The following is an 18,167-nucleotide window of genomic DNA, read 5'->3' on the forward strand; positions in this document are numbered from 1 at the left end:
CGTTTCTTTAGAGAGCAGCCCTACCTTCAAGCAAGAGCTCAGTCATTACGGTTGCAATTCCTGCCCCACCCTAGCCCATGGAAACTGAGTGTGGAGCTTAGCATTAACAGTCTGGGCTCTGACAAGCCCAAGAGCAAACTTGGCAGCCTGGGACTCCTGGTCAGGCAGAACCCCTGACAGGAACACCTCCCCCGACCCCTTCGCCCCTGGGTTCTGTGGCAGTTAGCTAAGGGCCTGTTGGCTGGTGCTCCTGGTTCCTCAGAGCCCTCTGGGGGGCCTTCTTAGGAAGAGTCGCTATGATTTTGATTGCGTGAAAATTCCTCTTTTCTTTATTAAACCATCCAGTCCTAAATGCTTTTTTTTTTAAATGACAATTTTATCATGAGAACACAAGGATGTGATGCATATATTATAATGGCTACTCTTCTCCTTGATCCGATTACTGCTTAAAAAAAAAAAAAGGCAGCTTGAGGGAGTAAGGTTTTATTTTAACTTGCTGTTTGAGTCTGTCGCTGTGAGGAAGGCCTGGTGCGGGAAGTGGACGCATCAGGGCAGAGAAAAGGGACACAGGTCCTTAACTGGCGTTTCTTCTTCACTTTTGTCGGTCTGGGATAGTGGCTGGGAGAGCAGGGCCCCGGTCTTCCCACCTCAGCTAAGAGGGTCTAGAGACCCTCTTCTCCATATACCCAATGGTAGATATGTTTTGTTAATTTGTTAATTCCCTAGGGGCCTAGTTTACTTTGTTTTTAAATCTCTCTCTCCAATCTCTGTCTCTGTCTCTCTCTGTCTCTCTGTCTCTCTGTCTCTCTGTGTCTCTGTCTCTGTCTCTCTCTCTCAGAGCTGTGTGCTACCATGTCCAAGTTTACCTGAGTTCCTGGGACCTGAACTCAGGCCCTCATGCTAGAGTAGCAAGCCCTTAATCCTCAGAGCCATCTCCATGACCTGTCGTAGGATCTTATGATATACTTCTTGATCTGATCTGGTTGAGGGATAAAACTCATCAATACGAAATTGTTCCTGATGACAGAAGCGGGCCGTGTTAGTAACATCATGCCCACCTGTCCCCCTTCACTGAGTGTTGTCCAGACCAGGCCACTGCTGGCAGCTGTTTTGACCTTGGTTAGTCATTTTTCTGCTGACTTCACATTTCTAAATTAAAAACTTACATGTTGCCGTCTCTTAACAGTTTTGACAGTAGCTGTTGTCTTTCTGGTACTGAAGGCTTAACTCTCATTCTATCCTCTCCTTGCTCTCTGTCCATCTGTAACATTTTTTGAGATTTCTTTTATTCACTTGAGAGAGAGAGAGAGAGAGAGAGAGAGAGAGAGAGAGGAGAGAGAGAGAGAGGAGAGAGAGAGAGAGGAGAGAAAGAGAGAGAGGGTCAGAGGACAACTTTTGGGAGTAGGTTCTTTCCTTCCATTATGTGGGTATCTGGAATCAAACTTGGGATGTGTTTGGCTTTGTGGCAAGTAGCTTTCTTTGTTGGATGAGATGAGCCTCTTTCCTTTTTTGTTTGTTTTTCAAGACAGGGCTTCTCTGTGTAGTCCTGGCTGTCCTGGACTCTCTCTCTAGGCTGGCCTCGAACTCAGAGATCCAGCTGCCTCTGCCTTCCAAGTGCTGGGTTTAAAAGTGTGCACCACCACTGCCCATCTTTTAAGAATAGTTGTGAGACTCACACAAAGCCCGCAGCGTAATACGATTGCTTCCTTCCTCTCATGGCTCCAATTGTTCTGAAGCTAAAGTGGCCTTACTTTCCTACTTGCACATGTGTCTAAGTGTTTATTCACCAACTCCCACCCTGATGCTCCAATATACCCAGCTCATTCTCATTACTTGTCGGTTTCTTCTTTTTAATGTTAAAAAAGCATTTCCAATGATCTTCCAGTCTTACTGGCTTATTTCCAGAGATCTTTATCTTCCATGTAGCCCTCTTCCACAGGTTGTTCTCTGTGCCTGTACTGAACTCTAGTTCTGGGGTTTGACTTTTTCATTCTCCCAGGCTCATGAATCTTAGCAGGAAGTATTTAAGCAACGCAGCATAAATCACCCTTCCTTGAATTGTACTTCAGATTCCTGCTCCCAGTCCCTGTGAATAGGTCATTATTTTGGCATATTCAAGATAATTTAGGCATAATACCTAACTGCTTTCTCCTTCCTAAAGTACTAGGGATTAAATAAACAATCCTAGGACCTCATACATGCTGGGCAAGCAATTCACCACACTGAGCTGTATCCTCAGTCTGTTCTTTTTGTTTTGAAACAGGACCTTACTAAATTGTTCTGGTTGGCCTTAAACTCACTCTATACTGCAGTCAGGCCTTGAATTTGTTACCCACCTGCCTTATCCTCTTCAGCAGATGGGAGTAAAAGCTTCAGCAACTAGACCCGGTTACTTTGTTTATTTGTGTTATTTATTTTTTGTTTTTTTGAGACAAGGTCACACTGCTGCTCAAGTGGAGGATATAGAGATCAAAGGGGGAACATGTACTATGTTCTGGTACTAGCAACTGGAAGAGCCCTGGCATGCAGTGCCTGCTCTCCTCTCCAGCTTCTGCTCAGTTGCCTCTGGTTTCGCAGCCAATAGCTTTCTTTTTGTTGCTATTATTAGTTTTTCTGTTTGTCTTGGGCAATGCAGTTTCCCCCTCCCTTTGTCATACCTTTCTCCTCTAGCCTCACCTCTCTCTAGACCTAGAGTGTGCTTCTTGAGTAAGGTTTCAAAGAAAAACATTCAAAAACATTCAGCAGTTAAGAGCACTGGCTGCTCTTGCAGAGGGCCGGGGTTCAGTTCCCAGCACCATGTGGTGGATCACAACCACCTGCAACTCCAGTTCTGGGGGATCTGATGCCCTTTTCTAGTCTCCATGAGCTGCTGTACTCCTGTATTATACATGTACACACACACACACACACACACACACACACACACACACACACACACACACTAAAGAGAGCCAATAGGGAAATTTTCTAGGCCACCCAATCCTGCTACAAATAAATGGGTCAAATCATTTTTCAGTTTCTTGTCAATCTTTATTTTGTAGACAATTTTTCCTAGCTTAAAGATACCCCTGGATAAGGGTGACAAAACCAAAACAGGTTGAACAATTTTGCTTTTTTCATACATCTATGTTACATCATCTGACTCATGAATTTGTGACAGATGCTCCCCTTGTCATTCTAAATATAGATTAAAGGGTGCCTTTAGTTGTCCTTAACTTATTTTTGGTAAGGCCCAGCCCATCCTAGCTATAATCTTCCTCACATTTTTCATGCAAATCTGTGCCACCATTCTGTATCTGCCCTTGATTGAACGGCCCTTTCTCTAAGTGAGAATATTGGGTTTGGAGGAACTCATTAACTCTTTCCTATGGCTTCTTCAACCCTGTGATCTGTCATATTCTTAAAAGCAAGAACTATTTCTTATATTCTTTTCTTGATGGCATCTCCATTGTAAAATCTTATTTTTGTAGGGGTGGGCTGCGGAGGACTGAACCTAGAGCCCCATGCCATGGGGGTGTTCTACCACCAAGCTGTGACTTCACTCTCCGAGTACATTGAACTCTTAGTACCACACTTACTTTTATTACATGAACTAAAGTCACTTTTTAGTGTTTTTGTTTAAAAGTATCTTTGTGGCGAGTGCTTTCAATCCCAGCATTTGGGAGACAGGCAGATGGAGGCCAACCTGGTCTACATACTGAGTTCCAGGCCAACCAGGGATACATAGTGAGATCTTTTCTCAAAAAATATCTAAAAAAAAAAAAAAAAAAAAAAAAAAACTTATCTATCAAACGTAAGGAGATACATTTAAAAAAAAAAACCTTAACAAGTCCTGGATATTAAAGCTGATTATACATTTATTACTGTTTTTGAAGTACTTAATAGCTGGAAATTCTGATTTCTGTCTGCTATATGTGAAGCAATGTGTGGAGTGACAGTTTACAGCTTTTAAAGGGCAGAGGGAGGTCCATTTCTGTGTGGCTGAGGCAAGCCAGAGCTACGTTCCCTGTCTCCAAAAATTGTTCTCTCTGTGTGCATGTATGCATTCCCGTGTTGTAGACAGAACTCACAATTTAATTGAACCTACAGATATATTAGAGCATAGATGAGCTATTCATGGGCAAAAAGATTGGTAAGACATATATGAGGAATAAAAACTTGCATTTATTTATATAGTGTGTGTGTGTGTGTGTGTGTGTGTGTGTACATGTGTGCGTATGTGTATGTGTGGGTGGGTGGGTGGGGTGGGTGAGGCACATGCATGCCACACTACACATGTTGAAGTCAGAGAACAACTTTCGGGAGTTGGTTCTTTCAACCACGTGGGTCCTGGGAGCTGCTCTCGGGGTATCAGGCCTGGCAGCCAGTGTCTTCGATACTGGCAATCTCACTGACTCCTTCAATAGTATCTTTTTTTGTTGTTTTGTTTTTCTCAAACAGGATTTCTGTGTGTAGCCCTGGGTGTCCTGGAACTCACTCTGCAGACAAGGCTGGCCTTGAACTCAGAGATCTTGCTGACTCTGCCCCTGGAGCTGGGATTAAAGGTATGTACCACCCCCAGCGGCCCTTCAATATCTTCCTGTGGTATGATGTAGAATTTCCCTAGCTCCTGGATTAGAAGCCAAGCCAACCACACTATTAACACAGCTGCTAGTTTAGCATACTGGATCTTTCCCCACTGTGGTTGTTTTCCTTCTTTCCCCAGGACCCATGATGCATTTCCTTGCTCCACCAGACTTTATCCTTTTCCCTCTATCTCAAAGAATTAAAACTCCCCAGTTTTCTCCCTACACGTGTGAGGATGTTTTCTGTTTCCTTTGGGTAATACGATGAGCCACTGTGAGGACCCAGTAATAGAAAGTGCTATTATACAAAAACAAATCACAAGGCTGGAGAGATGATGGCTCAGTGACCAAGAGCACTTGTTGCTCTTGCAGAGGACCCAGGTTCAGTTTCCAGAACCACAGTTCCAGAAGCGACACCCTTCTAACTTGTAACGCTTCTTGTGACCTCCACAGGTGTCGGGCATGCAAGTGGTGCACAATACATAGAGGCAAGCAAAACTTTCTCACACACAAATCTAAGAGATATTAAAACCTCAACAAACTACTATCAATTAATGTACAACAACAGCTTAAAGTACAAGTTAAAGCAGATTTCTTTCCAAAGAAACTAGCAGACAGGTATGGAGATAGAAAAGTGTCAATAGTAGTATAAACAGAATTGCTATGTTGGCCTTTAATCCCAGCATTCGGGAGGCAGAGGCAGGTGGATCTCTGTGAGTTGGAGACCAGCCTGGTCTACAAGAGCTAGTTCCAGGACAACCTTCAAAGCCAGAGAAACCCTGTCTCGAATTACCCCCCCTCCAAAAAAAAAAAAAAAAGAATTGCCTCATTGGAGCAAATATTCCTATCAGAGAAATGGTTTTGTGGATGAGTACTAAACACATGCGAAACTCTGCTGCCAGTTCTGTAGCACCCACAAACTAGATAAGGGAGTCCCAGCATAATTTGTCAACTTATACCTATAGGGAGGCAGGTGTCTTTCTGCAAGGTATTTTTTAACTTTTTTAAATTTGTGTATGTGTGGCACAAGCATTCCATGGTATATGTGTGTGTGTAGGTTAGAGGACAACTTACAGGAGTCGGTTCTCTCCTTCCACTACATCGATCTTGGGGATAGAACTCAAGGTTGTCAGGCTTGGTGGCAAGCACCTTTCCCCTCTGAGCCATCTTGCCAGTCGGTATTTTTAAAAATTCTTTCAAACTTTAATTTGGGATAATTTTCTAGCTGCTCCTTCGTCCTCTTTACTACTATTAATAACCAAACAATTATGGATAATTACAGTTAACAGCTATATGGCTTATTATGTGCTAAGCTGTACTCAGCAGTTGGTTATCTCATTTAATGAATCCTAAGCTGAGGCAGATATTCTTATCATTCTCATTAAAATGAAAAAAAAAATCCTAAAACTCCAGCATAAGTTGTCATAGAGATAGCAGCATGCAGAACCCAAACCCATGTACGTAATTGCTATGTCTGGAGGCTGCCACTAAAATGTTGGCGTCATCCAGAGTTCTATTCTGCATCCCCTATTTCATCAGTATTGAACACTGGTGTGCGCAGCTTCCTTACCCACCCACCCCTCTAAAAAGATTTTTATCCTAATGTTCTTAAGTCTTACTGATTTTTTTCATGTGCCCTTTAAAACTATTTTCATTTCCAAACTGCTGACTCAATCAGGTAGACCAAACATGCACACAAGGGGTTTACTAAAGAAGGCTCTTCTTAATGAACTCTATTGAATGGAATTGAATGACATTTTGTCACAATGTTGGTGGCATTGGATCTGATGGCTCAGATGGTGTCTCAGGCGCTGTCTGCTGTGCTTGTCAGCATCATGAAGTCATGCTAGTTTTCTCTGCTACCCTTTAGTTGCATTTCTGGTGGTGTGACCTAAGGTCTTAGACATGCTAGGCAGCTGCTCCTCCTCCTCCTCAAGTTGACACTCAGCCCTCCCTTTATAATTATAATTCATAAAAAACTATAAGAGTTTTGTGGGGATTTATTTGAAATTATGTTACAACTTATCAAACTTTCAACCTATCTATTTTATACCTGTGGGATTTCCTGGGCCATCGAGATGGTTCAGCAGGCAGAAGTGCCTGCCAAGCGGGTCTGAGGACCTGAGTTTGCCTCTCCTCCAGATGGAACAGTGGAAGGAGAGAACTGACTCTTCCACTAGTGTGTGTGTGTGTGTGTGTGTGTGTGTGTGTGTGTGTGTGTGTGTGTGTCTATATCTTTTGACCTGCTTTATTAGCTTTTGCTTCTTTGTTTTTGTTTTTTGAGATAGGGTTTCTTTGTGTAGCCTGGGCTATCCTGGAACTTGACCTGTAGACCAGGCTGACCTCAAACTCACAGAGATCCACTTGCTTTTACCTCCCAAGTGCTGGGATTAAAAGGCGTGCGCCACCATGACAGGCAGTTTTTGCTTAAATTGTTTTACCTGACACAACTAAGGCTCCAAGTTCATATTGCAATTTTTCTCCTTCAGTTTTGGAATCAACTATTTTGCTAAGAAAAATGGACATCATTTTTATGGATTCATTGCTCACAGATCCTCTCAAGGATCCTGCACAAACTTATATTTCTATATATAGAGATTGATCCCGCTATTACTAGCCTGCCAGAAAAGGTTCTCTAGGTATCTTCTTCAATGTATGTAGCTTCCATTTTCCTCAGTATAATTACCTACTGGACTAACACGCTGTACATAACCAGTACCCTCTTTATTCTCTCTGAAAGGCAGGTGTGCCCTCAGAGCACCCGTGGCTGCTTTCTCCGTGGACGCCGATAGTTCTGGCTGCCTTTCCTTCCCTGGTTGTATTGTCCTCTGACCTCAAGCAACTTCTATAAAACACGTTAAATTCATTCTTTTTTTATTTTCTTCATTCTCTCCCTCTTCTCCCTTTGCCTCAGTGTGGTAATTAGGGAAGACATTATTAGCCATAATTTTTGGGGAATTGGTCAAACCTTGATACATATGCTAAAATTACATATGCTTCAAATTCATTGACTTCACGGTAAGTATGGTTTTTCAGGCTTTTCTCTTCCTGTGATGTGAGAAGCAGTGGTGTAGTACGGAAAGGACTCGGTGTAGAATCGAATGAAGTTTAGTTCCAACAATTCTGAGACTGTGGCAAGTTACTCGTTTTCCTCAAAAAAAAAAAAAAAAAAGCTAGTACAGACCAGGGAGATTTATCTACGGCTTGGGGACAGTGAGTTGACTCACCTGCCCGTCTTCCCAAGCAAAAGTTACCTAGGGAGCTTTCTTGGCTTTTCGTGGCTCTTCAATGCTGACAGAAATTCAGCTTCCAACACTCGATTCGATAATGCCAACGTTCTTTCTACCGTTCATTTCCCTCTATTCGCCATTTGTGTTAGGTGCTTTTATCCTTCGGTTTATCACCTGACATCTGATTTGGCTTCATCTTTCACTAAAAAACAAAACAAACAAACAAACAAACAAAAAAACAAAGTGTGGGGTGCGCCGACGGAGACCGCTTGAAGGATCCTTTTTTTATTTTTATTTTTTGGTAGCATCTCTTCCCAGGGAAAAGGCGGTTCCAGTTCTCTCCCCCACCCTCCCCATCAGCAGGGGCGCTGAGCGGTCACAGCCGAGCCTCGTTATTTCTAAACAAGCGCCGGTTCTTCACCGCCCGTGCCTCCCCCTGGCGACGGATACTAACGGAATCCTCCCGGAGACCGCGCTCGCCCGCTCGCCCGCCGCCCGCTCGCCCGCCCGCTCGCTCCAGGTCGCTGTCCCGGCCCCCGCGCGCCGCTCTCGGAAGTTTGGGAGCGCCTGTCTCCCGGGGCGCTCATCGTACCCTCCCTTCCCCGGCCGCGTCACGCCGCCCGGGGCCCACGCAGCTCGGGGGTGGCATCCTCGGCGAGGCGGGCAGGGGGGCGGGTGGCTGGGCGAGCCGAGCCCGGAGGGCTCCAACTTCCTGGCTTTCGTGCCTCGGAACGGAACAGAAGGGCCGCGTCGGCCCCGTCCAACCCCTTCTTCTCCCGGCAGGAGCTCGGTGCCTCCCGGCTTCTCCCCCCGTCAGCGGCCCCGGCCCCGGCCCCGGCTTGGACTCCGAAACCCGCTGCACACGCGCTCCCGCCGCCGCGCGCGTGCTCGCGGCGCCCCGCCCCTCCCGGCCCTTCAGCCCCCCCACGGTCGCCGCGCCGCGCGGAAGGAGCCGGGAGCGCGCGCCGCGGCCGAGAACGTGCGCGAGCGCCGGAAGCAGTCGGCCGGCCGGCAGGGGCCTCACGCGCGTGCTCGCGTCGGCCCCGCCCCGCCCCGCCCCCGCGCCGCGACCTCGCTCGCGCACGCGCGCGCACGGAGGCGCCGACACCGCCGCCGCCGCCGCCGCTGCCGCCGCCGCAGCAGCCACCGCCGCCGCCGCCGCCGGGGCTGCTGCTCCGGCTGCTGCAGGAGGCGGCGCTGGCTGGCGGCTGCGCTCGCTCCAGTCAGCGAGCGACGATCGACGAGCGAGCGAGCGTGCGAGCGTGCGTGCGTGTGTGTGTTTTTTAAAGATGGCCGGAGCGGCGGCGGCGGTGGCCGCGGGAGCAGCAGCAGCTGGAGCCGCCGCGGCAGCCGTGTCGGTGTCGGCTCCGGGCCGGGCCTCGGCTGCCCCTCCGCCCCCGCCCGTGTACTGCGTGTGCCGGCAGCCGTACGACGTGAACCGCTTCATGATCGAGTGCGACGTCTGCAAGGACTGGTTCCACGGCAGGTAAGTAAACCCCTCAGCGCCGCCACCACCGCCACCCGCGGGCTCGGCCGCCGCGCCCGACGCCCCACGGCCCGAACCCCGGCACCGAGCCCCGAGCCGAGCCGGGCCGGGCGGAGGCGAGAGCGGGGTCCCCGCCTGCCGGCAGGCTGCGCCGCGGAGCCGGTGCGGGGCGCAAGAGTCGCAAAGAGACGGGAACCAAAGGGGCTCGGCGGAAGAAGTTGGCAGGGGCCGCCGGGCGACGGGGACGCCGGCGGGCGGGCGGGCGGGCGCGCCGGGGCCGTGGGACGCCGGGCTGCGGGCCCGGTCCGCGCTCCCCTCGCGCCACCCCGCCGCGCCTGCTCCGCCTTTCCGGGCGGCCCAGCTGCGCTTCGGATCGCTCGGTCCGTCGCCGCGCGTTCGCCCCCGTCCGCGGGTCCCGTTCGCGCCCTTCCCTCAAGTCTCTTTTATCAAACTTGCTCGGGCGGCGGACCGCGCGGCGGCGGCGGCGGGAGAGTAAACAGACGCAACAGAATGAGGCCACCCGCGGCGGCATCGCGATGCTGCGGGGCCCCGCAACACACCGCTCTGCGGGCGGCCCGGGCGGGGGCCGGGGCCGGGGTCGGGCCGGGGGTCGCGGCACGTCGCACCCCACCCTCCCGGCGTCGCCCGTCGCCGCCGCGCTCAACTTTACGCGGAGTGCGGCGGTCCGCGGCGACACCGGGACGGTCCGCGGCGCGCGGCGGTGGCAGGGGCGCCGGGGCCGGCTAACTTCGGGGCGGTGCGGGGCGGACGTTGTCCGCGGACGTCGCCGCCGCCGCCGCCGCCGCCTTCGCAGCGCCGCGGGTTTGACGTTTGGGAGAGCCCGGGCCGCCTCCGCAGCCAGGCCGCCGACTCGTGTGTTTTGTAATCAAAGTGTGAGGCTAATAAAGGGCGGCGCCACAGCCTCTTGACTCCGGCGTGGGAGGGATCCGCAGGCATTTAAACAAAGAAACTAGTTGGGGCTGGGCTCCCAAAGTCCTTATTTGGGTGTCGGGGCCCGGCCCGCGGTCCCCTTTAGGCGAGGCAGGTCTCCCGGGCACCGTTGGAGGGTGGATGCCGACGAGAGCCCGCTGGGGAGCTGCAGCCGAGTCGGTGACGGCGGTGGTAGGAAGTACCCTTTGATTGACAGCAGGGCATTTAAATACAGTCCCCGCTCCCCCTCTCTCCCCAGTTTTACAGAAACATTGCACCACCAGGCCAGACGTCTCAGTCTCCCTCTACCGGTCCGGGCAGAGAAAACCATTGGGTGTTGCAGGGTGGTTTTCAGGGGTGACCACTCTCCATGGGTAGTGTTTGACTTCAATTCCAAGTACAGTTAAATTTACCGAGTTTTAAAGTGAGTTGTCCCCACCAACAAACAGCACACGCACGGCAAGGTCACTTTAAAAGAAAGGTAATGTACTCACTCTGTGTAAAGCGAACTTGAGTGGTCTTGACAAAGGGTGGAGGGGATTGTAATGTCACTTCGCAAATGTTTTCCTGGATTCTCATGGCACGGAAAGGTGAAATTTCTGGGTACTAGACCTTTGATTCTGTGCCTACATTCTCTGCTTCTACACCATTCCAGCCACCCAGAAAAGATTATCCAACATTAAATTCTAAGAAAGAATAAAACAAGAATCAGTTGCAGTGTTGGAAAGTTGAAGTTTGCAGGGAACTGTTCGATGCAAATATGCCCATTGTATAATTCACAAATCTGATAGGTTAATGAATTATAGATTTGAAGTTTTTAAAGCTAATTTTATTGTAGCACGTGCCTTGGGGAGTCAAACTCGGGTGCTCATGCTTGTGCTCTCATACATCCCCACTCCCCCTTTTTTTGTTTGTGTTTGAGACAGGGAGTCTCTGTATAGACCTGGCTATTCTGGAAGCTTCATAGACCAGTTCTGGAACTCAGAGATCAACCTGCTTTTGCCTCTCAAGTGCCGGGACCAAAGGCATGTGCCACCATGCCCAGCTGTAGTTTTTGGTCTTAATTCTAGAGCTTGATAAACCTCAGGTGTTTTCCTGGACATTTTGTCACACATTTAAGTACTGTTCTGCAAACAGAAGTTGAAGAGGCAGTAAAGAGGGCAAGTATCCTCAATTTGTCACAAATACCTGTGATTTCATCTGTGGAGGTGACTCAGGTTAGCTCAAGGTCTTTCTGACCACTAATCTTTCAGATGTTAAAGTGGTTCCAAGTTAGAAAAGTGAGTCATACTGCCCTGCCCGGAAAAGTGGTATCTTTATATTAAGTATGATTTTTGTATATTAACAATTTAGAATCTATATGCCTTTCCTGTGATTGATACTTATTCTAATGAGTCATTTTAAAACACAGTTACTTATGTATTAGTTACTAAACATTACTTACATGAGAATTGGTTCCTCAAGGACCCTCAGATTTTCAAAATGATCCATCTCTAGAGGAGGGAAGATAAACAGTCTTTACATGGATGATTTCTTTTTAATTTTATATATTATAAAGCTTGTTATTATTGTGTATTATGATGTATGTTTTCTAGGGGTGGAACTCAGATTTATCAGGCCTGCATGGCAGGAACCTTTACCAGGCATATCTATTGTCTGGGAACCTCAAAAGTTGTTTCAATTTCTTCTGACAAAGAAAAAAGGGCCGTCCTTGATGCAGGTGGCGGCAGAGCAATTAGAACAGCTTCCTCTCAGGTTGACACTGTTGAGCTTTGGTACATCCTTGGTGATTAGGAAATGCCATCCCTTAGCCAGCCCAAGCAAGGGATGGACGCTTAACCAATAGGTTGTAATATATAATAGATACCCTGGGGTGAGTGAGCGGAGAGGCAGGATTTTCCTAGGGAGTTTCTTTCCAACTTAAAGATAGAGTTCTTCCTCCAGTCCTGGTGACGTGAGACAGTGCCACTGCTTGGCTTTGACATTATCCCATGAAAAACTACTGTTAGAGTTAAACACTTGTCTTTGTAATGACATATTCTTTAGATTTAGAGTAATGTACTACACAAATTAAAAAAGTACAGAGAAATATAAATAATATGAAAGCCCATATCGTTAATGGATAGCTAGTATTTAATGTTTTAGGTCTGATTTAAAAAAAATATGATTTAACCTGGCTCATGCCAGGTATTCAGCAAGAAATTCCTTGAAAAAAATTGGTGGTTAGAAGGTGCGGTTGTTTTTGGTTTGACATGTCTTTGCCAGGTTGTCTTCTGAAATGTTACTCAGTTTGTTCTTAGCAGTGCCTATTTTAATTCCTGTGTCTTTGACCATATAAAGTGTTATTTTCTTTGTTGAACAAACAACTTTGGCAGTTTATATATAAGTGACTGACATACATAAATTCATACATACACACACACACACAACATATATATGTATGTATGTATGTATGTATGTATGTATGTATATGTATATGCATGCTCCATGGGCATAATACTGCTTTTAATCTCAGGACCTGGAAGGCACAGACAGGCAGAGCTCTGTGACTTGTAGGCCAACTGGTCTACATAGCAAGTTCCAGTCCAGCCAGATACCACAGCAGCTCCCAGCACTGCACCAGGGTATCGAAAAGAATGCCATCAGAGAATTGGAGGACTTAAAATTTCTTCTCTATCTGAGGGTAAATATGAATATACACACATGCTTTCTCATGTTAACCTTCTCTTTTACTTCATCTTAAAAAAATCCCATTCTAAAAATCTGTCTCCACTCAGCTACCCCACCCCCACCCCCCATTGGGGGCAGGTTCAAGACAGGGTTTCTCTGTGTAACAGCCTTGGCTGTCCTTGAACTTGCTTTGTAGACCAGGCTGGCCTTGAACTCGAAGAGATCTGCCTGCCTCTGCCTCCCGAGTGCTGGGATTAAAGGTGTGCTCCACCATCACCCAGCTTGGATTTTACTTTTAAGCAGATGGTTTGCTTTGGGTTGAGGTGTCAAGGAGTTGACATGTTTTATAAGGATCATTTTTGGCCTTGGTCTCAGTGTGTAGATGGCCAAGCATATCTGAAGACCCTGCATTTATTTGATTTCTAGCTCTGGAGGAAAATCACTCTGCTGGTACTTGAGAATAGGCTGCAGGAGGTGAACGTGAAGCCAGGGAGACTACTAAGGCAATAATCTAGGGAGCAGGTGCTTTAAATGTTTGAGTCAGTTGTTGTAATTTATCAATGGTTGTGTGTGTGTGTGTGTGTGAGAGAGAGAGAGAGAGAGAGAGAGAGAGAGAGAGAGAGAGAGAGAGAGTGACTGACTGACTGACTGACTCTAGGGATGGAACCTAAGACCTTGCCCATTTGAGGCGGGCCTGTATCTCCAGCCATCTTTACTTTTTGAGACAGAGTCTCACTAAGTTGTCCAGGCTAGCCTTGAACTTACTCTGTAGCCCAGACAAACCTCGAACTTGTGATCTTCCTGCCTTAGTCTCCTGAGTAGCTAGGAATAAAGTCTTGTACCACAAGACCCAGCTTTTATATGTCTTACCTTATTTTTTCCCTTGATGTCGAATGGAGAATTTTGTACATGGGGATACAAGAATTTTGTTGGGTAATATAGTTGAATGGTCAGTTCTCATGTTATACAGAGCCCACCAGAACACTTACTGAATGTTTTAATCATTCCTAGGCACTGTTTGGTTACATTGGGCCCTTAATTAACACACCTCATTCTCACACCTTGGATAAGTGTTATTATTAATCCCCATTTTACAACATAGGAATCCAGAGGATAGAGAGTTAAATAACCTTTCCAAGATTGTACAGTAACAAGGTGAAGTAGTATCTGATCTCACACAACTCTGCGCCAGTAGTGATCCTATGTCTTCTCTGTGGCTGTGGCTAGCCTAGGAACAGGGTCTTGGTTTGTCTCTGCTGCAGCTAGAATAGATGTTCCCAAGGGACTTGCCTGTAGACATCTTACTTTCTTGATTCTTCTAAGAAAAGATTATGCTTGGGGGCAGGAGAGATGGCTCCAGTGGTTAAGAATGCTTGCCCTTACAAGAGACACATGTTTGGTTCCCAGCAGCTGTGTTGGTTGGCTCACAGCTGTCTATTAACTCTAGGTCCAAGGGATTGGATGCCTTCTTCTGGCTCCTGGGCACCCCTACACACTCTCACGAAGACACACATGCACAAACAAAAATAAAATAAATATAAAGGATTCCTAAGTGAAATATGTTAAAATTGTAAATGCTTGGGGATAGAATATTAATAAAATATTGAAAGCTTTCCTCATTTAACTCTGCTTTCATCCTTGTTATAAATGAATTTCTTTTTTTAGTAAATGAATTTATTATACTATTTAGCATTTTATTTATTTAAATAGGAATTGGCAGAGGTAGGTGGATCTCTGAGTTGAAGGTCAGCCTAGGCTACATAATGAGACACTGTCTCAAAAGAAAAAACAAAAACACAACAAAACCAAAAAGAAACTTAGGGGTTGGGGATGAATGTGGTTGGTGACTTACACCTGTAATCCTATCACCAAATACCAAACTCATGCTAGAATTTGTCTGGACTCCTACTCCCTAGCACCCCCGACCCCATAGAGGTTGGAATTACTTTGAAAGATTGTTTTGTAGGCACTATCTTTAATGGAGATACAAGCTTGTATCTCCCCATAAGAAGACAAAAGCTAGATTTGAGCCTTTTGGCTACTTTCTGATTTTTGTTTCTACTTCTTTGGGGGTGGGGGTGGGCAAGGTCTTGCTGTGCTTGTCATGATTTTCCTGCCTCAGCCTCCTGAGTGCTGGGGCAGCTCTTTGCCTGGCAGGACAGTTTAATCATGGAGGAGATAGTTTTCTCATTAAACCTTTTGAGTTTAATTTCACTATTAGTGTAGGGCTGATTTCTGTTTGTTTATTCTTTTGTCTTCGGTGTTCTAGGGATTTAATTGAGTTTATTGCCTCTTTTCTTTTTGAAGTGAGGTGCAGGATTTGAGATAGAGTAGAGCAGGTGTAAAGGAGTCTGCCGACAAGAGCTTTGGTAGTTACAGGCACAGAAACTCCAATCATTTGCACAGCGTGGTGGGTGCTGCTCTATGGTGCTGGCTATTAGAGCTTTTGCTCTTGATAGGCACCATGTGGTATTCATCATTGTCGTCATCATTGACTTTTCTATTAAAGGTAGCCCACCTATGCAATATGGTGTGATTTTGATTCATGCTAATTTATGACTTTTCCCCGCGTGAGCCCTTACACCCTCCCCCATTTTGGTGATTCAAGATAGCCTGCCTTTGCCTCCCCATGCTGGGAGTAAAGGTGAGTGCCACCATGCCTAGCACCCTGGTTGGTCCCTTTTTTATAGAGAATAGTGGTTAGAAATCAAGGCCTGTTTGGCTGTAAACTTGGCATTATGTCTAGACTTTCTCGGTGGACCGTACCAGGAAATACAGTTGTCATCCACATGTGTGCGCTGCTATCTCTAGACCTTCCTGTCTACATACAATACAAACCACAAGTTTTCATAGTGGTACCTTGTAGACTCACAGCACAGGGCTCCTTTTAGTTTTCCTCCTTTCCCACTCTTGATTTTTTTTTTTTTGTTCAATAGTGGGAAATTCAGCTCTTATCTGTGACTTTTTATTTCCCTTTGTTTATTTTTTTTTTAAAGATTTAATGTGTACAGTGTTCTGTCTGCATGTTGCCTGCAGGCCAGAAGAGGGCAAGAGGGCACCAGATCTCATTACAGATGGTTGTGAGTTGCTGGGAATTGAACTCAGGACCTTTGGAAGAACAAGCAGTGAGTGCTCTTAACCACTGAGCCAACTCTCCAGCCCTCCTTTGGTTTTTTGTTTTGTTTTGTTTTTTCGAGAGACAGGGTTTCTCTGCGTATCTTTGGAGCCTATCCTGGCACTCGATCTGGAGACCAGGCTGTCCTCGAACTCACAGAGATCTGCCTGCCTCTGCCTCCTGAGTGCTGGGATTAAAGGCGTGCGCCACCAACGCCCGGCCCTCCTTTGGTTTTTTAAGACAGGGTTTTTCTGTGTCACAGCCCAGGCTGTCCTGGAACTCACTTTGTAGGCCAGGGTGGCCTCGAGTTTACCAAGATCCGAGTTTTGGAAATAAAGATGTAAGCCACCACACCTGTCTTATCTCTGACATTCTTATTTGTTGAGTCTTAGTGTGTGTATAACGGAGTCCCTTGTGAGAGACAAATTTGCTGGATTACATTTTTTTTTTATATAGTTTCCTTTAGCTTTACGACATGTAGTAAAAGAATATTGTATAGTGGCTGGAAAGATGGCTCAGTGGTTAAGAGCACCGACTGCTCCTCCAGAGGTCCTGAGTTTAATTCCCAGCAACCACATGGTGGCTCACAACCATCCGTTATGAGATCTGGTGCCCTCTTCTGGTGTGCAGATATTCATGGAAGCAGAATGTTGTATACATAATAAATAAGTAAAATTTAAACATACACACACACACACACACACACACACACACACACACACACACATACACACACACAAGAGCACTGACTGTCCTTCCAGAGGACCTGGGTTCAATTCCCAGCACCCACATGGCAGCTCACAACTGTCTGTAACTCCTTTTTCAGGGGTTCCAACACACTCAGACAAATAATTTGTGTGGGCAAGAAAAAAAAATTGTATAGCATTGTTTTTATTTTATGTTTAGGCATGTAAAGCATTTAGTAGTTGTATGAGAGATAAACTCAGAAATATTACTATCTCTTATCCCTCCTACAACTCTCATTTCTTTGCCTTTCTAAGCCTTCCCTATCCACCGTTTGTAAGAAGTCACTTTGCCTTATGTTTTCCTTTGAGACAGGGTCTCACTGTGTAGTCCAGGCTGGTTTGAATTCATGGAGATTCATCTCTGATCACTTGGGAAGTTGAGGCAGGTGGATCTCTGAGTTCAGTGCCAGCCAAGGCTACATAGTGCGAGCTCCCTCCTCCCCCAATGTGTGCCTGCCACCACGCCAAAACCCTAGGATTTTAAAATTTGTTTGAAAGGATTCTTTTTTTTTTCTTGCATTTTATGTGTATGATATAAATATATGAGTGTTTCACTTACATGTGTGTATGTTCATGCTTGGTCCCTTGGAGGCCAGAAGAAACATTGTGGTCCCTCCTACCCTGAACTGGAGTTAACAGACAGTTGTGAGCTAATATGTGGGTGTTGGGAACTGAACTCGTGTTCTGTAAGATTATCAAGTGCTATCACCAATGAGCCACAAATCCAACCCCATTTTCTTTCTTTCTTTCTTTCTTTCTTTCTTTCTTTCTTTCTTTCTTTCTTTCTTTCTTTTTTTTTAAAAGACAAGGTTTCATGTGTCCAAGTTTGGCCTCAAAATTGCAATGTAGCTGAAGGGGGCCTTGAACTTGTGATCTTTCTGTCTCCCCCTGCACCACACCTGGTTTAGGTGATGAACCCAGGGCTTTGTGCATGCTAGGCAAGCATTCTGTTAACTGAGCTGTATCACTAACTCTGGTTTATCGTTTATCGTTTCTGCATGTGATGTGCTTTCTTGCATGCATGCATGGATGTGCTGAGGATTGAACCCAGGGCTTCACAAATTCAAAACCCATTGTCTCCCAGTGAGCAACTTTTCCAGCCTGGGTGTGTGTGTGTGCGCGTGCAAGTGTGTGTCCCTTTTAAACTCAGATTACATTTGTATTTATTTTGTGTGTATGTGCATGTGTGTGAGCATGCATGTGTTGTACAGTACTTGCCTGTAGAGGTCTGATGACTTGTGGAATTGGTTCCAGGAATTGAACTCCAGGAATTGAACTCAGGTGGTCAGGCTTTAGAGGCAAGCCTTGACACATGAGTCACCTCAACAGCCCTATTTTATTTTATTTTTTCCATACTTGGAATCAGCATCTTACACATACCATACTATGCATGCTTGTTTGTTCTTTGCCTTTTTAGTTTTACTT

General features: G+C 46.4%; 1 protein-coding gene across 1 annotated transcript in view; it reads left to right on the forward strand.

The window, feature by feature from the left end:
* The first annotated feature begins 8,959 nt into the window (after positions 1-8,959).
* Positions 8,960-18,167, forward strand: part of Kdm7a (lysine demethylase 7A) — a 63,110-nt gene continuing 53,902 nt past the window's right edge. Inside the window, exon 1 of the mRNA XM_027391512.2 lies at positions 8,960-9,281. Coding sequence (XP_027247313.1) covers positions 9,085-9,281 — 197 coding nt within the window. The 5' untranslated portion in view covers positions 8,960-9,084. The remainder of the gene's footprint in view (positions 9,282-18,167) is intronic.

The sequence above is a fragment of the Cricetulus griseus genome (genome assembly GCF_003668045.3).
Source record: "Cricetulus griseus strain 17A/GY chromosome 1 unlocalized genomic scaffold, alternate assembly CriGri-PICRH-1.0 chr1_0, whole genome shotgun sequence".
Lineage (NCBI taxonomy): Eukaryota > Metazoa > Chordata > Mammalia > Rodentia > Cricetidae > Cricetulus > Cricetulus griseus.